Genomic DNA, 20,087 nt, shown 5'->3' on the forward strand with positions numbered 1-20,087 from the left:
ACCATTTGAGGACATCTTGGATTGTTGATATTTTCTATTAGTGAGGTTTGGAGAACCTAGTTCCCAACTTCTCTAGCCCCAGGATGAAAACCCTTGGGTATGTTGTTGAGTGTTGGACGAAAACCCAACTCTCTTTGAGGAGACTTCATCCAGGAGTTTCATAGAGCTTCAAGGATATTAGAGTGAGGATCATTCGGGTCCACAATTAGTGCTTCATCGTCTTTCAATTGATTCAGTAGCAGTTGTTGTTGGAAGGAGAGTGCAACCGTTCTAGAGTTTTGAGAGATCCGGATCAGCATAGTAGCAAGATATTTGGAGGTCCACCCAGCTATTATCTTTTTTATTTTGTCTCAGATATTTCCAGTTGTACTATGCATGCTATATTATAATAAATGAAGTTGATCCATTCCTTGTGCTGCATTTTCTAATGTTATTTGAGTTTCTGGGTTTACTTTTGCAAATTGACAATATATTTGTCGTACTTGTATAATTTATGGGTTCCTATTTCCTAGTGCATTTTTGTTAATTTTAGGTATGTTCTATGCGAGAACAATTTATTTAAATTTTCACAGTTAGCAATCACATCAGCATTAAAGTAAACTGCATATAGAACATAAATATAAATCGCAGAAGACAAGCCAAGACAAGAGGGCACAAGATGTGGCGCCAGCCAGGGACAAACCCCACAATGTGGGGAAACCCTTGATCAATTCTTCTTTTATGTTCTTCAAAGTTCAGCAAAGATAGAGAGAGAGATAGTACATTTACAATAGAAGTCAACACTTTGACTTTTGATATCTGCATGAGATCAGTTGAAGACATATTGCTTCAACAGATTCTCTAAGGTGACTCCCACCTATCAGAGTGTTGCCTTTCATCCATTTGCTACACATAACCGTGTGACAGCATGCTGTACTATCACATGTGTTGAACCTTGATGACTGAGCTGCTCTCATCTTCATGCTACTCATCATGCTGCATCTTCCATGGTCTTATTCATCATCACGCTGCCCATGCTCATGATCTCATTCATCATCATGCTGCCCATGCTCATATCATCATGCATCATTATGCTGCCCATACATCATGTTGCTCTGATCTCATTATGCTGCTCATGATCTCACTATGCTGCTCATGATCTCATACATCATGCTACCCATAATCTCATACATCATGCTGCTCATGATCTCATTATGCTGCTCATGATCTCACTATACTGCTCAGGATCTCATACATCATGCTGCCCATAATCTCATACATCATGTTGTTCTTGCTATCCTTCTGTTGCTTCATTATTTAGTTCATATACATATCAGCCTTAGCTGCTTGCTATGGCTTGCAGCCTAGCAAAGCAGCTAGGCTATAGTTCCAGAATCCTCCACGCAGTCCCATTATTTGCTGCATATAGGGTTTGTCCATTGACATCGTTTCGGGTTGCTAGGACAGTGTATTATTGCCTCCATTTATGACTGTGTTTAGGGCTGTTTGAACAGCGTATGATTCCTATTGACTGCGTATAAGAGGAATCCATGACTCTGTATGGATATGACCAGCGTATAAGTGTCCAGCGTATCACTCTCTATATGACCAATGTATATAGAGTCTTCGTAACCAACGTATCACTGTCTATATGACCAGCGTATATATGACGGTCTTCCCTTACTACGGCTAGGTGACTATTACGAGACTGCGTTCAGATGACAGCGTGGAAAGTGTCTTCATGACAGCGTATCTCCATGCTATGTGTATATATATGGCTGCGTATGAAGTGTTTCCATGAACGTCTTTGTTACAGCGTGTCTCCCATTACAGCGTATGACTTACTGCGATATAGGAGCCTCCTTGACTATGTAGACTAGGGCCTGCGTATAAGACTTTTAGACAGCATATAAGGGCCTGCGTAGAAGGCTTCTTGGACAACGTATTAGGTCTTTGTTTGTTGCGCAGATCATCCTCATATTCCTGTGGCTTAATGCGGTTAGGGCATCACCTTTGGGCCAGCGTATCTTCATTGTGTCTCTCCTTCACCAAAACCCAAAGACATGGAGAGGAGGCTCTGCTGGCTCTGCTCTGCTCTGCTGGCTCTGCTCTGCTCTGCTGGCTCTGCTCTGCTCTACTCAGCTCTGCTGGCTCTGCTCTGCTCAACTCAGCTCCGCTGGCTCTGCTCTGCTCTGCCCTGCTGGCTCTGCTCAACTCAACTCTGCTCAGCTCTGCTAGCTCTCCTCTGCTCAGCTTTGCTCTGTTGAACCTTGAAGAAGAAGAATTGATAGAGAATGTCTCATACCATTCTCCACTGACCCGAAGTCAGTCTCAAAGTGCGTACCACTGGTCCCAGACCAGTCTCAACCAACCCAAAGTTAGCGTCATAGTGGGTACCACTCCTACTACTGGTCCCAAACCAGTATCATCAGTCTCAGAGAGTGTACCACTGGTCCTAGACCAGTCTCAACCGACCCAAAGTCAGCCTCATAGTATGTACCACTCTCACTGGTCCCAGACCAGTCTCAACCGACCTAAAGTTAGCGTCATAGTGGGTACAACTCCTACAACTAGTCCCAGACCAGTATCATTGATCCTAGATCAATGAAGGTCATCCTAGCATAGGGAGTACGGTAGATACAGTGATGCGTCCATCGGTACTACTATGGTCCCTATCCTCATTTCCCTGCTCATTGATCAGATGAGAGGTACTTCCCGTGAGTCCCAGACTGCATGGGTAGGATGCCTCGACAAGAGAACTAATCAATCCTGTCCTCACTGTAGAAATTTCTCATTTCCCATCCTGGTTTTCAGTTTCACCTTATTTCTCCAAAATAGTTAAATGTCCATTCCCATATCCATACATTCAACAACTGGAAAATAAATTTTGCTGAAAACACAAATTCTGGAAAAATTACAGAATGCTGGAAAATGCAGAAATAAATATCAGCACATACAAACAACCATTCAACACATTTAAACACAGTGATTTTTGGTCAAGGTGACCCTAGAAAAACCCCCTACAACTCTTGGGGAAAACCAGTTCGAAAGCTCTTTCTTATTTCTGGAAAATGCTTTTACAATGAGAGAAATATTCAGCAAAAAATCAGCAAGCAAACTTTTACAACTTATCTCGTTTTCCGTGCCTCACAACCAACTGGAAAAACTTGCAAACAGCAAAACAGAACAGCAATAAATGTTGTACGGCCTCCTCGATTTTTGTGCCAAATTTCAGCCTTAAATGCTGTTGTATGGCCTGCCTAGAAAAGCGTGCAAGCTGCCATAAATGCTGTTGTACGGTTTCCTCGATTTCTGTGCAGAAAAACAGCAATACAGCTGTATGGATTTCTGCCTAAAAAAGCGCGCCAAGATACAGCCACTTGCTGTATGGCCTCCCTTGAAAAACATGCCATCAAACTTCAGACTTTTTGCTCCTCGACTTTTGTGCTAACTTGTTGTACGGCCTCCTTGGAATCTGAGCCAAAACTGCATTACAGCCTTTCTAGAAAATCGTGCCCAAAACCTGCCTTTCACTGTGTGCTAACTCAGCTGTACGGACTTGCTGGAATGCTACCTTGGAATGTGTGCCAAGCTGCTGGCTTCTTCTCCTCACCGTCTAGAAATCTCCCTTGCTCTCTTGCTCTCCTTCTCCCAATCTGCTCATGAAAGAATAATATGACCTTTTTCCTCCTTTCCCTCATTTAATCTAACCCTAAGTGACTTTTGGGGAATCTCTAAATCCAATGGCTAAAATAGATTGAGATCTAGGGCTGAGATTAAATGCTCATTTAAATCTCACTTTCTATTTTTTAATTCACCCCACTTTAATAAAGACCCACTTAGTCATTTATTTCCAAAGTCACTTTTCCTTTCTAATTTTACATTGACTTTATTAAAGTCACTTTAAAATTAGACTTTAGTAACTTTATCACTTAAAGTCACTTTTAAATTAGATTTGACTTTATAAAAATTATAAAGTCACTTTAGGAGAAAAATTAAATTCTTTTGGACACTTTTCCCTAGGCCAAAGATCAAAGCCTTAGGGAACCACCTGTCCTCCGGTACCAAATTTCAACATTCACAGGAGAACTTATCATCCTGCTACACAATCGCCATGGAGAACACATCATCCAGGCCTCACAGGAGAGCTAATCATCCTGCTACATAATCATCATGGAGAACACATCATCCAGACCTCACAGGAGAACTAATCATCCTGCTACATAGTCGTCATGGAGAACACATCATCCAGACCTCACAGGAGAACTAATCATCCTGCTACATAGTCGTCATGGAGAACACATCATCCAGACCTCACAGGAGAACTAATCATCCTGCTACATAGTGGTATCCAAACAGCTCACTGAAGAGCTTTCGTAACCAGATTGCCTCTCAGGTAGCCATGCTAGCAGCAATATACTCTGCCTCGGCGGTGCTCAAAGCCATCGACTTCTGCTTCCTGCTCATCTAGGATATCGAAGCAGATCCCAAGGAGAACTAGCACTGAGAAGTGCTCTAGTGATCCTTCATACTGCCTACCCACTCAGCGTTTGAAATATTCCAAGCATTGTATGTCAATCCATGAGAGATTGTGCCCTGAAGATATCTCAGAAGATTCTAGGCACCAATCCAGTGAAGCTCAACCAAATATGAGCTCACCATGCTAACTGCAACACATATGTCCGGACAAAGGTTCTCCAAGAACATCAACGCGAATGAGTTTATGAAACTCAGAGGCATTTCCCAAATCTAGTCCGACATCACTACCATGTAACTTCTGAAAGTTAAGATCCTCGAGGTAGTCACAGGCTTGCAGTTTATCTTTCCACATTCGGAATCCAACTCCCTCTGTCTCCTACAAATGAGAGGGTCTGCACCTGTCAGACATAGGTGCCGGTATGAGAGGTCTATCATCCACAACCTTCGAGTAATGGTTTGGATCGATTTCACTCCTAGTGAATCTCAGCTTCATCAGACAGCTATCAATCCTCTCATACTACGCCCGAGGTGTTTTGCTTCAAGCCATAGAGGGCCTTTTTCCACCTGTATACACAAGATTCCCGATCATGAATCTCAAAATCCTCGGGTTGTTCCAAACCTGTGGACCTGCTGCATGAGGGGAATGGTCCCCCTCATAAGATTTTCCTTCGGTACATTTCAGACATGTACCTTCATGCTCTTTTTGAATTCAGGCATCCCTGTCACCATCTGACTCACAGACCTCCGATGCTGTGTCAATGGACATGGTTCCCAGTGGACTTCCTGCAACTTGATACAACCCTGAACTCAAAAACATCTTTGAAAAATATATTTTCAAACACGTACCTTTCCATCGATGAGTGCCACCCTGTAACCTTTGACTTCCATTGCTGAAATGGACATCAAGTTCTTCTTGCGATCAGGTACATAAAAGAGATTCTATAAATGAATCGAGTTACCCTCATTCAATTGAGGGGTAACATTTCCTACACCCTTTCTGGGATAGGTGGCATCAGCTCCAAGTATAATTCCATGATTGTTTCCATCTCTACCAAATTAGAGAGTGCACCCATCTATCCGATGAAGTGCCTTGAGGCACTACAATCAATAAGCCAGATTCCCTTGACCCTGGAATGATTTGTTTATCTTCATCAAGAGAAGTGTCTCTGCCATTCAGACACTCCTTCGCATAATGGCCGAACTTATTGTAACCAAGGCATTTGTCCAAGAAATGGGGTATAATTCCATGATTGTTTCCATCTCTACCAAATTAGAGAGTGCACCCATCTATCCGATGAAGTGCCTTGAGGCACTACAATCAATAAGCCAGATTCCCTTGACCCTGGAATGATTTGTTTATCTTCATCAAGAGAAGTGTCTCTGCCATTCAGACACTCCTTCGCATAATGGCCGAACTTATTGTAACTTATTGGCCCATGCTCATATCATCATGCTACTCATAATGTTGCCCATACATCATGTTGCTCATGATCTCATTATGTTGCTCATGATCTCACTATGCTGCTCATGATCTCATACATCATGCTGCCCATAATCTCATACATCACGCTGCCCTTGCTATCCTTCTGTTGCTTCATTATTTAGTTCATATACATATCAGCCTTAGCTGCCTGCTATGGCTTGCAGCCTAGCAAAGCAGCTAGGCTATAGTTCCAGAATCCTCCACGCAGTGCCATTATTTGCTGCGTATAGGGTTTGTCCATTGACAACGTTTAGGGCTGCTAGGATAGTGTATTATTGCCTCCATTTATGACTGTGTTTAGGGCTGTTTGAATAGCGTATGATTCCTATAGACTGCGTATAAGAGGACTCCATGATTGTGTATGGATATGACCAGTGTATAAGTGTCCAGTGTATCACTATCTATATGACCAGCGTATATAGAGTCTTCATAACCAGTGTATCACTGTCTATATGACCAGTGTATATATCATTGTCTTCCCTTACTACGGCTAGGTGACTCTATTATAGGACTGCGTTCTCCATTACAGGACTGCGTTCTCCATTACAGGACTGCGTTCAGATGACTGCGTGGAAAGTGTCTTCATGACAGCGTATCTCCATGCTATGCGTATATATATGGCTGCGTATGAAGTGTTTCCATGAACGTCTTTGTTACAGCGTGTCTACCATTACAACGTATGACTTACTGTGGTATAGGAGCCTCCTTGACTGTGTAGATTAGGGCTTGCATATAAGACTTTTAGACAGCGTATAAGGGCCTACGTATAAGGCTTCTTGGACAGCGTATTAGGTCTCTATTTGCTGCATAGATCATCCTCATATGCCTGTGGCTTACTGCGGTTAGGGCATCACCTTTGGGCCAGCGTATCTTCATTGTGTCTCTCCTTCACCAAAACCCAAAGACGTGGAGAGGAGGAGACCACACATGAAGAGGATGTGTTGCAAAATGACTTCAAGTCCTCTTCTATTTATATTAATATGTGGATGATGAATAGACACGTCTATTGGGCTTTTGAGCCTACTCAAGTTGCTGGTCGGCTTGATAATAATTCCATAATCAAAATAAATTCATATCTCCATAAATACTTATCGGAATCGGATGATCTTTAGATCAATCCTACACCTCTCGATGAGAGGGATCCAATAAAAATATCAGCTGCCGTAAATAAGTTGACCCACATGGAGTTTGGCCCTAGTTGCCAATTTTAACAATTTTGGTGTAATTTCGTGGGTTTTTAGCGAAAATGTCGGCATAAAATTTTATAAAGAAAATTCTCAGAAAAATATCACAAAATTTCGGAAAGGAACATTCTAGTTGAGGTTTAACACGAGGAATTCCTGTGTATCAAATTATGAATCTTATCCTAATGAATTGAATGGCCTCTTCCACATGTTTCATTATGACGATTTTCAACCAATCACGGAAGGTGTCACAAATGCCTAAGAGGAGTTTGATGCCCATCTAGAGGCGTTTGTTGGCAACCATGATGTAGTAAAAATTGAGGAATGTCCTCAACCCCTTGTTTCCTTCAAAAAGGGTATTTCCTTCATGTTTGACCACAACAATCGTATATGTAACATTAAGCACAGTAATGGAGAAAAAGAGGCATGTGCTTTTGGTTACAATGAAGATAATCATCAGCCCGATTTGAAGAAAGAGTTAATTTCCCCACTTGAAGAAAAGGGACTATGGTTCTTCCCAAAATATGAAAATTCGACCTTACCTTACACCTTATATAATGATCAGGGACATGTGAATGTGGATGTATTTAAGCCATTTGCATCAACCATGTGCCTCTCACCATTCGACATTGACACTTGATGAATGTGGACTGCTATTCAAAAGGTACTTTGATCACTTTGCAATTGGGTGCTTATACTTGTTTCTTTTGGGCATTTAGTATGGATGACGAGGTGATTTGGAAGGTTAATCTTCGACCCAAGTTTAGTGAGACCTCCCTTCGGGCCCTTTGGGTTATAAGAGGGGCACTATTTGGAAAGTTGCGATTGAGATAGTGTGTTGATTTTCCCTATACCATACCTAACACTTTTCGTGCCACATTACAAGCCCTATATCTCACCTCCATTCTTCAGGTACAACTTGTTGTTGGTTTTTGGTGATTTGGCACTCATATGTTCACATAACCTTGAGTAGGGCCCAGAAACTTTGCACTGGGAGGTTGATGTAGCTAAAAGAAAAGAAAAAACATATGATGGCCACAATAAAACAAAGAAAGAAGATCAAAATACAAGAAGATGGCCAAAACATAAAGATTAACACATGGGAAAAAGCCTAGCATGAGATCTACCTCCCTCATATGGCCATCACCTGATTCCTGAGCACATGATGCCCCATTACATCAAAAGAAAGAACCCTTGCTTGTCCCAACACCATGTGCGAGAAACTAACTCATCTTAAAGGAGTAATAAAACTACTACATCTTAAAGAGAAATCTCTAACCCTTGAGCAATAAGTGGTAATACAAGGAATAATCAAGAAGTAAAACAAGCACAAGAGGGGTGGAAAATTCAAGCTGAGTTGGCATCTCATGCATCCATGAATGCTCCCTCCGCACATCTATACACATAGGATGTGGACATCCCCATCATTTGGTCCCTTTGACCATGGCACTTGACCATGAAGTCTTCTCCCTTCCATTACCACATTATCATTCACTAACACCTATCAATTGAAGTGTGGACCAGGGAGATTCACTTCCCCCTACTACATCTTAAAGAGCAAGCTCTAACCCTTGAGCAATAAGTGGTAATACAAGGAATAATCAAGAAGTAAAAGAAGCACAAGAGGGGTGGAAAATTCAAGCTAAGTTGGTATCTCATGCATCCATGAATGCTCCCTCCTCACATCTATACACTTAGGATGTGGACACCCCCATCAGTTGGTCCCTTTGACCATGGCACTTGACCATGAAGTCTTCTCCCTTCCATTACCACATTATCATTCACTAACACCTATCAATTGAAGTGTGGACCAGGGAGTTTCGCTTCCCCTTAGGGGTTGGAAGCACCTGATAAGGATGACCATTAGCCACCCCTACGAAGGGAGAAAACACCTTTGCGAGGACTTGGTCCTGATTTTGAAATGTGATATTTGTTTGAAGTATTAATATGCCCTTAACATTCAACTTTGGTTCACTTAGATGCATTATTGATCTTAGTATTCGATGGATGGTTGCTTTCACTAGAATCCATGTTGTTTTTGTCAGGTGGATCACTACAACAGAGGCCTTGAGGGCAACCACTACATAGGTACCCAAGCCTTTCAGAGAAGTAAATGGCCTAAGCAGGTGCAACGTTGAGAAACTAGAGCCTCCTGACAGCACTAGAAAATGACACATGTCCTAGAGTACCTCCAGGACCTAAGATGTCAGTCTACTTTAACCTGGTTTTAAGGATTCTTTGTGATGACACCACTAGACCCAATATACCCCCAAGCTAGCCTTGACACAACCTGATGGGTAGGAGCCGATTCAGAGCCTAGGCGAGGATGGTCTCCCATTGAGAAACTAGGGTGTGCTTGTTGCATTAGAGGAAGCTCTTACGTTGGAGAGGAGGCCTTATTTGACAGTTGGAAACCCATGGAGACTACTTGATGGTGCCCCCCCTGCCCTTGGGACCCCACAGGAGACAATGAGGTGGATTTGAGAGCCATCCCTAAAATTTTGGATCCTCCAAGGATCTATATACATTTTGACACCTTAGCACACCTTGGTATGGCAATTGGAGTCGTGATTAGGTATGGCGTTAGCCTTTTAAGAGGCCACAACTCACATGTGTGAGATGTTATGTCTATTAAATATTTTTTCATTAGCTAATGGGTTGTCTTGTAATAGAAGTTCAATTAACAATCAAACTTGTTTTTAGGGACTTCATTGGGCTAAATTAGGAGACCTAAACCTCATAAATAGAGGTTAGGCTCATTTCATTTTCATCATCACTTGTGATCAAATTCGGCCCTCTTAGAAAATTTGTGTTGAAAATTAGCAAGAAAAGTGATTCCTTGATTTGTGCCTTAATTCAAGGAGTCAAAGTCGAGTTCCTTCCTTTTGCGCATGGTTGAGTTCCTAAAATTTAGGAGTTTCCCTAAAAATTAGGAGTGTGTGAGGTAGTTAACTAATGTGTTGAAGTTGAAGGTCGAGTTTTGATCTTCTAGTGTGAGTTAAATTGGGAACTGAAAGCTTAAGCGAAGTTAGCCTCCTAAATTTTAAGAGGATCCAGTTAACTAGTTTTGTTGACTTTTGTTAACTAGAAAGGCTCCAATTCAATTCCTTAATTAGAAAACTCACTAATTCTAACCATTTGAAATGCCTTTAAAAGGAGGAACAGAAGCACAAGTTTAATCATTGTTTTGGTGAGCACAAGTTGGTGAGACCAAGCAATAGGAAGCACAAGTTTGTGCGTGGAGCTTGTGAGAAGAAGAGTGTGCAAGAGAAGCTTGTGCACAGGTTGGTAGAGGGCAGCAGAGATCAGCAGTCTTGCAAAGGTTTCAAGCTTAGATCAAGCAGGAAAGAAAAGTGTGTCTTTCAGATAGAAACAATTATTTTTGTAAGAGATCAATTGCTCAGTTTTTCTATCAATAAAATTCTCATCAAGCAAAGGGTTTTCCCAGTTGGGTTCCCTAGTAAAAAAAATTGTGTCTTGAATTGTGTGACTGTGTTTTATTTATGTTCCTAACTCCACTGCAAATTGGCTAGAGAAATTATGTGTTTGTAAGAAAAGAAAATGTTTTTTAGATTGTTCTTAACGGCAGATCGGAATTTCATGGAAATTCTACATGGTATCAGAACTTGGATCAGAATATAAATAGCACATCAAAAGAGAAAATTCTTCATAGAGAAGGGGCATATTGTCTGAGATAGCCACATCCAGTATAGAAGTCAGTTCAAAAGAAGAAGAATGTGAGTTCTGGGTCTTTTTTGTGTTTTGAGGTAGACCAAGTTTAGGGCATAGCTGGTAGATGCCTGAGGATTGTTCTATGTAGGTTTTGAAGTGCTAAATCTCTTAAGAAATAGGCAGCTTTTTTGTCCATGGAATGGAAGGAGGCCGAGCTCTTGAAGCTGAGTTTTTGGAGGGCCTTTAAACCTTACAAACAGTTGAAATAGTGAATGAATTACCACAGAAGGCAATGCATGATATGGCTTGCTTAGAAGAGAGGATAATGCAGTTCTGGAGTGAATTTGAGGCCAAGTTGAAGGGTTGTAGCAGCTACTACAGGTAGTCCTAACCAGGGCCAAGATCCCAGAAGAATAATGCACAGGCCGAGGGTTTCAAACAACTGGAAGGAGTATATATGCCATTCTAAGTTGATGTATTTTGCAAGGTGATAATCTAGGTTGGATAGTATTTGGCATCTTAAGAGCAGTGAGGAGGGTTGCTAGCAGGTGTCAAAAGGAGTCCTAAGTGCAGACCTGTGAAGGACTATTAGGTCTGCTAGGAAAGGCAATTTTAGAGGCCCTAAGTATGGTTCTTGTGAAGGACTACAAGACTATTAGTGGGCAAGTTTTTAGAGAGCCGCCAGGGGACGTAGGATGGATTACCAAGGGTTGAGAGTAGATCACTGTCTAGAGGGAGCATCGAACTTCATAGCTTGGAAAGGGAGGATCACGATAGTGTTGGAAGATAATGGGGTAGGAGAGTACATCAAGTAGGCAATAACACCACCTCAAGACCCCCAGCAATTGACCCAACATAATAAGAATGATATCAAGGCAAAGAGGATCATTCTAGAAGGGGTCAAAGATCATATAGTGCCTCATATCCATGAGAAGAAGACAACATATGAGATGTATGATACAATCCTAAAGTTGTATCAGAGTACCAATGATACCAGGAAGCTTGCTCTTAAGGAGAAGTTGAGGAGTATCTGGATGAGCAAGGATGAGCCCATCGTCCCATATTTGTCAAGGTTGTTCCAACATGTTGTTAGTGGGAGAGAGAACTTCCCAAAGTGGGAAAGGTTTTGGACTGACTGCATACAGGAAGAGATCTGAAGAGGAACCATAGAAGGGAGATCAGTTATGACAGAGGACGAGGAGAACTGTGCCCTGGCAGGCAAGGGTAGCAAGGCTAAGGGCAAGAAGGGCCAAGGAGAGGTTGGGTCCAATGAGAAGGGCAAGAAGAAGGATCTAAGTAAGATCAAGTGCTTCCATTGCCATGAGTTTGGACACTATACTTCTAAGTGTCCTAGTAAGAAAAAGGGGGCAGGGAAGGATCATGTTGTTGCATCAGCGAAGTTAGATGACTTTCCTGTCCAGTTCGAGAAGGATTTATTGTTGATAGCTTGCATGGAAAGCTCAACAGATAATAGTATGTGGTATATTGATTCAAGAGCTTCCTTCCACATGACCGGGAACAAGAAGAGTTTTAGCCACCTGAAGGAGAAGGACATGCAGGTTCAGATTGAGCTAGGAGATGATGGTCAGTATGTAGCTAGAGGAGTTGGTACTGTCAACTTTCAGAGGGAGTCAAGTAATTCCCTTCATCTCAGAGATGTTCTTTATGTTCCAGGATTGAGGCAGAATCTTGTTTCAGTAGCCACCCTTGAGGACAAGGGATATGATGTCATCTTCAGCAGAGGTAAGGCGTACCTCTAGCACTTAGCTTCTGGATGTAAGAAGCAGATAGGTGTGAGGGTGAAGAATCTCTACAAGTTGCAGGTAGAGACAGATGTCGCCTTGAGCAACAAGGCAAGTAGAGCTTAGAGTAGAGATGTGGTGGTTGAGCGAGAGCAAGATAGAGCTCTCAAGATGGAGACTCAGTCAGTATCTCAGTTTCAGTCTAAGCTAGTTGGCAGTTGGGTTGACCAGCAGAATGATGATGATGAGGACCATAGCCCAGGGTGAGTGGAGGCAGCCACTCAATTTGAGACTTCCAATATAGGGAGAGTTTGAGGCAACTGGGCAGAGGATTTGGTTAAGGCAGATCATAAGAGAGTTGAGTCTTCCAGCATCAAAAAGCAAACACCCTGATACACAAAGCACATGGCACTTATGACTAAAGTGATGGAATCGCAAAGCATGGTGGGAAAGAACATGTCCTCAAAGCAGGTTCTGCAAAAGAAAGCAAGGTAGCCTTCTAGTTTAGAGGGAGCAGTTGCAGCAGCAGAGAACTTGGTAGTGTTGGAGACAGATCAAGGTGGACAAGGTTCTTCCAAGAACACCTTCCTCACTAATAGGGAGTGTTGAAAATTAGCAAGAGAAGTGATTCCTTGATTTGTGCCTTTATTCAAGGAGTCAAAGTCGAGTTCCTTTTTTATGCATGGTCAAGTTCCTAAAATTTAGGAGTTTCCCTAAAAATTAGGAGTGCATGAGGCAATTAACTGATGTGTTGAAGTTGAAGGTCGAGTTTTGATCTTCTAGTGTGAGTTAAATTGGGAACTGAAAGCTTAAGTGGAGTTAGCCTCCTAAATTTTAGGAGAATCCAGATAACTAGTTCTGTTGACTTTTGTTAACTAGAAAAGCTCCAGTTCAATTCCTTAATTAGAAAACTCGCTAATTTTAACCATTTGAATTGCCTTTAAAAAGAGGAATGAAGGCACAAGTTTAATCATTGTTTTGGTGAGCACGAGTTGGTGAGACCAAGCAATAGGAAGCAAAAGCTTGTGCGTGGACCTTGTGAAAGGCAGAGTGTGCAAGAGAAGTTTGTGCACAGGTTGGTAGAGGGCAATAGAGATCAGCAGTCTTGCAATGGTTTCAAGCTTAGATCAAGCAGGAAGGACAAGTGTGTCTTTCAGATTGAAACAATTATTTTTGTAAGCGATCAATTGCTCAGTTTTTCTATCAATAAAATTCTCATCAAGTAGAGGGTTTGCCCAGTTGGGTTCCCTAGTAAAAAAAATGTGTCTTGAATTGTGTGATTGTGTTTTATTTCTGTTCCTAATCCCACTGCAAATTGAACAGAAAAAATTTGTGTTTGTAAGAAAAGAAAGTGTTTTTCATATTGTTCTTATCAACAGATCAAAATTTGGTGGAAATTCTACAATTCAACCTAGCTAAATTGTATCTTGTATCTTGTGGAGATGTGATCTATTGAGGATTTTTTCTTATGGAGCTATTCATTGGTATTAAAGATGTTATTAACTTATTTTGGAGCAGAAATGGATTGATTCATGCATTCTATCTTCTAAGTGTACCTTGTATTTGATAAAAAAATTTATTTTGTGGCTATTATATGGAACGGTTAATTATGTAGGGTTTCTATGTGCTAATTATTGTTGAAATCTTAGTAATGGTATTGCATGCATTACCCAATTACAAAATTTGTATGACAATCCCATGAGTGAATCTTTCAACTAGCTCTCCTCATTACTCCTTGCTAGAGTTTAGAATTTTTTCTCCCAAGTTAGGAATCCCATAGACTCCATCACCCAAGGTCAAGGCACTAGCCTCGGCCACATTGTTGATCACACCTCAAACGTTTATAGACTCACTCATCTCTACCCTAAACCTTAATTTCGACCTCCTAAGGAAAGTCGATGGCTAGGGTTAGGGCATAAATTTCAACTAAGGTGAACAACATTGCCTTCTGGAGGGATTCAACACTTGGTTGTGAGGTATTTGCCTCAAAATCAAGCTCTTTAGTGGTTGGTTCATCCATTTTAGGGCTGACATCTCTTGCCCTGGGTAAATCGTGCCCTAGTTTTTCCCTAGGCTTCAACTTGAGGCTTTTTGAAGGCTTCTTGTGCCGTATATTGATCATATACATCTATTATAAGCCTTTTCATGGCCTTATGATCCTAGATAAGCCTACCTTGCATATTATCTATCCCTAGGTCATGTTGTGCCCTAACTAGGCCTCTTGGAGAATGTGCATTGCCCTAATTGTGCTAGTTGAGCCTTGTTCTTAAGAAGAGCATCCCTCCTTGGCCTATTTTTGTCACCATTAACCCTTGGACTAGATATATCCTTTAGGTGACCTAATATAGGGAACCGTCCCTTGTGGTAAAAGTCCACTAAACAGCAGGAAGTAGTAGCTGTGGTGACAATGGGCCAAACCTCACATTGTTGTCCCTTGGTCTAGTTCTTGTCTTGTGAGCTCCCCTCACAAGACCTGCTAAATTTTGAGGCAACACATATTACTTCACGTGTTTCCCAAGCTTCTTAAGACCTGTCTAAATACAGTAGCACATCCGTGCAAATTGTAACTCCCTCAATGTCAAAAGGGAATTCAAAAAATTCCTTATCAGAGATGAAAATGCTGGCCATCTCTTTGAACAGAAGATTTTTCACTCACCAGCTCTTAGAATTGTCTTCAGTTGTCATGGACTAGATTTATGATCCCAATAAAGATCACAGCATGGGTTATACCTAGCCCAATACCAATTAATATGCATCTCATTACAAGCCTACAAATCATGAGATATATCATGCAAAGGAGATATTCAGAGAGAAAAACTTCTGTCATTTTAACATTCAAATTTAATATAGCAGAGACATCATTGATGCAAAAACTATTTAATTCAACCCATAGGGGAAGCCTTTACTCCTAGAAAAACTCAAACCTATGGATGACAAAAAGTTATATAATTCCTGACAGGAAGAAATAAAGGTAAGCTTCTGCAGAGGAAAGTTAACAGCATAACTAAATAAGCTAGCATTGACTCCTAGCTACATAGTTGCATGTGTACAAAGCATAAATTTACTGAGCAGACACATTATTTGAGCCAAACCCAAATACTTTAACTTGCAAATAAACTTCACTCAACATAAGCAGTTTCAAACAAAACATACTTTAAATATATATCAAGAATAGGATCAGATAAACTCCATAAGCCAAAATATCTATGAAGGTTACACTATCTTAGGTTTTAAAGAGCAGTGATGTAGACATGCAACTTGTGACCTCCTGGTAGGCAATGTTAAGCCTATAAGGGTTTGCTTACTTCCATCACTCACAAGCATATATAAGACATTTGATAGTTACCTGATCTATTGTTGTTAATGTGCATCGCCGCAGCAGCTCCTCTAGACACAATAAAACACCTTCAGCTACACTATCGCTAATCATGAAAAGTGTACCATCTCTTCTTGAGCTATTTACAGAATCCATGTCTTTGGTTGATCTGCAAGCTATGGAATCATCTAAAAGTAGCAGCAGAGGCAAGAGGATGTATCTGTAAAAATGAAAGTAACATATATAGTAGTGTCAGTATAACATCAAGCCCGGGATCATGTACTGTCTAGTTTTGCTATGAGCATGAGTGACAAAACAAGTGCTAAAAATAGGTCAATCCTCTGTCAAAACTTTAAAGATAAGAAGAGAAAGATGAGCAATAATCAAATTTCACATCAAAAATCCAGTTAGAAATAGAACAAATACACCAGAAAAGTACTAAAAGTCAGGATGGCAAATACTTACTCCAAGTTCCATAAACAGAAAGCCAAATTTAATGTTTCTACTCCAAGTTTCTGTAATGTACTATTCAAACTACCCAAGGGACAACATAGTAGCCTATTTAACACTGAAGGCTATAGTCATTTGTAAATTGGGAAACCATTATTTGATGTTACTTAGGTCACATTAGATAATGATAGTTAATTTAGGGAAAATTGTTGAATATGTAACTAGGTTCACTCTTCATAATGTCATATGTAATCATTATTTTATGTATTTGATGTAATGAGAAAAATTAGTTTATTATTATTGTTCTTGAGGCATGGGTTTCATTCTCAAGGAAATTTATTTTGTAGGTCAAGCTCCCATTGAGAGCTTCTTTTGCTTATGAGTCATTTTCATGTATGAAAGACACTTTTAGGACATGTTACATATTGTGAGAAAAATTATTTGAGTCAAAATCAAGTCAAAGGACCCTCCAAGACCTTGTCAAATTGCAATGAACAAGTCGGCCTAGAGACAATTGCAAGTCGGCCTCAAATCATGGACAAGAAAGCCTATATAAGGAAGGACTCGGCCTCATTCAAGGAAACACTTCACTCACACAAGTTCGATCACAAGAAGGAAAAAAAGTGCGAAGGAGAAGACGACAGAGGAAGAGAAAATCGAGCTTTTGGGATTGTTTTTGGGCTACTTCTCTCCACATGCGTGAAGGAATAAGGGTTCATGCTGCTGCAATCAAGCCAAGTTGCAGAAGTGAAGTTGGGTCATCAAGAAGAGCTATTTTGCAAGCTGAATTCTCTAGAAGAGAGAATCTACCCAAGCAAAGGAGAAAGGAACAAGATCACACCATCATTTCGCACACACGCAAGGGTTAGGGTTTTTGCAGAAGATTTTTTCTTGCCAGGTCAAAGTTGTAGAAGAATCTGTTGGGGAGGTCAAAATTGCAGAAGAAGCTGCTAAAAGTCAGAAGTTGCAAAAGTTGCTAGAAGCAAAGTTTGACTTGGTCTTGGAGGGTCTTGGTCAAGGGTCTAGGTCTTGGAATTGGTCAATTGAAGATTCTATAAGAACAGGAATTCTTGTGGGTTTTCCTCTCAGTTGGAGAGGTTTTGGCCTTGGATGATAGCCTACATATTGTGTCCTATTGTCTCATTGTTCTTTATGCTTTGATAGTTGTTTGATGATAGATAATAAGTGAAAGAAGAAGCTAACTAAGTGAAGTAAAAACACATCACAAGCAATTATCAAGAAGAGAAATCACCTACCTTGCTGCCTCTAGATTTCTCAACATGGTATCAGAGCTAAGGTGACAAATCAAGGAAGGGAAGCTCAAAGAAGGACACTCAAGTACTGAAGCACTAGAAAATCATCAAGAGCATCAACCATCAAAAGGGACCTCTCATCTCAAAGGCACTACAAGGACAAGGATTAAATCATCATCTTGAAGAAAGTAACTAGAAGAAGACCTACAAACCCTAGTTCGTTCAAAGAAGGATTCTACACTTAAAAGCATTCTTGGGAACCTCGCTCAAGAAAGGGAAGATCTTAAAAACCCTACCTCCACTAAAAGAAGGACTTTGAAGCATCTTGAAGTTTACACATCCAAGGGAAGCAAGAGAAGGCGTTGTCATCATCATCAAGAAACCAAGGTGATCTCCCCCTCTTTGAAGGATCACCTTTTGAAGGAAGACATCTCCATCAAGAAGTCATCCTCCACTATCAATATCATCATCAAAATCAAGAAGGCAATGAGTTGAAGATATTGTCATCAAGGAGTATGTTCACAAGTATTTTTATGTCCACATCTGAATCTATCAAAATGTCTTTTTGCAAGGAAAGCAACAAGTTGGTTGGGGCATCAAACTTTCTTGCATGGAAGAAGAGGAAAGATTTGATCCTCATAGAAAATGAAGTCGTGAATCATGTTAAGGGCTCAATCACTAAACCTCCAGAGGAAGAAGCTCAAGCTCTTGCAAAGTACATGAAAGGGGAAGTAAGGGCTCAAAGGATTTTCATAGAATCCATTAAAGATCCCCTCATACCCTATGTATCAAAATTAGAAACATCAAAAGAAATATATGACAAACTTGTAGAATTATTCTCCGTAAGCACTACAGGAGAAGTGATCTCGTTAAGACAAGAACTCTACAAGATGAAGATATCAAAAGAAGAAGGAATAGCCTCATACTTTATGAGGGTGGGTGTCAGAAATTAGAGACTAGCTACAAAGTTGGGAGAAATAATGTCTGATAAGGAAATGACAACTATAGTACTCAATGCACTACCAGAGGAATGGGGAAACTTTACATCAAGCATTTATGGAAAGAAAGAGGCTACCTTGTTCAATGAACTATGGTCACTATGCCAAATTGAAGAAACCAGGCCAAAGGCAAAAAGTGATGTAGGATCAAACGAGCAAACACAAGCATTTGTTGCCATGGCAAAGAGAAAATGAATGTTTGGAAAATTTGGTCCTCAGAAAAGGAAGAAGAATATGGCGAAGGTTCAATGCTAGCTCAAGAGAGATTGTTCCAAGCTCAAGAAGGACAACAACAAAAGAGGAAGGGAAGAAGCCCATATCACTGAGGAAGTGGATGAAGCTGAAAAGAATAAATCAAAGGAGGAGGAAGTAAAAGATCTCAAATATGATTGAGATAATCTTCTCCACTTGGTTCATTTCAAGTTTTGAAAAGTATAGCTTTCATAGTTGAAAGCATTAGAAGCATGATAGGATGCATCATTTTAGGAGATGGCATCATAGCATATGAAGGAAGCAAGAGCTTATGACGTCAAAAGAAGCTTGAAAGATAGTGAAAGTCAAAGACTATGGCAGTCATCATTAGAAGGAAGTAGGTAACCTCATTAGAAGGATAAGTAGTACTTATGGGTAGAAGGAAGTCATCTAGTGTAGAGCTCATCATACATCATTGGAAAGGAGCATTTGCAGGATGAGGATAATCAAGATCCTCCATTAGAATCTTCATTAGAAGGTTCATCTCTTGGAAGAAGCAAGTGTCTCGCTAAGAATACCACCTTGGATGGGATTCACTATTTGGAAGAATGATGATATGATGACAAAGGAATGCAGCATGTCAAGATGATTGAAGTACTTTCGATCAAGGGAAAGAAGTTGTTGAAGTTTGTCTAGATGATCAAAAGAAGAAAAGAGGTATGTATGCATATGTTTAATAAATTAGGTCATGTCATCATATAGTTGCAAATAGCATGGATGGATACTCTATCTCATGAGTATGATCAAAGGAAAGGGTTCTCTTCTAGAAATGCATAAAGGCATGGTTCACATATTGACTAGATGAAATCAACATAATATGTCCTCATATGAAATATGAGGTGGTTGACAAAGATGAAGGAACTATGATTGGAAATTCCTGGGAAGCAATATGTGAATAAAGAAAAGAAGAGATTGTGAAATATGCAATTATGGTCACCTAGAAAAGGCAATCAACATCCAATGATTAGAAGAATTGGCCATGATATCTCCATGGGAAAGATATGAAGACTTTGGGAAAGTTTGAAAAGAAAGAAGACCCTTGACAATTGAATATCTTGGAGATGTGTCAATATGTATGCAGGATGTTGATTTTACAACAAGTAGATGTCATGATGAAGGGCCATCACAAAAGGTAATTTTTTATTTGATGTTCATTTTTTATTTTTGAACAATATCTGGATGGGCTAATACAGGGCTACCAAAAGGGAGGTGTGGATGTCATCTACAACTGGTACTCATGTAGAAGGATGAAAGATCCTGAAGGATACATGATGTAGAA

The 20,087-nt window shown here is 40.4% G+C and overlaps 1 protein-coding gene across 4 annotated transcripts in view; it reads right to left on the minus strand.

The window, feature by feature from the left end:
* The window catches only part of LOC149192347 (ARM repeat superfamily protein), a 336,187-nt gene that overhangs the window by 269,890 nt on the left and 46,210 nt on the right, over nucleotides 1-20,087 (minus strand). For all 4 annotated transcript variants that reach the window (XM_089404557.1, XM_089404556.1, XM_089404558.1 and 1 more), the window contains exon 2: nucleotides 15,886-16,075. In XM_089404557.1, the coding sequence (XP_089260683.1) occupies nucleotides 15,886-16,075 (190 nt within the window). The remainder of the gene's footprint in view (nucleotides 1-15,885; nucleotides 16,076-20,087) is intronic.

The sequence above is a fragment of the Pinus tabuliformis genome, chromosome 2_2 (genome assembly GCF_031772625.1).
Source record: "Pinus tabuliformis cultivar Carrire ecotype Pingquan chromosome 2_2, CPIR1, whole genome shotgun sequence".
NCBI lineage: Eukaryota > Viridiplantae > Streptophyta > Pinopsida > Pinales > Pinaceae > Pinus > Pinus tabuliformis.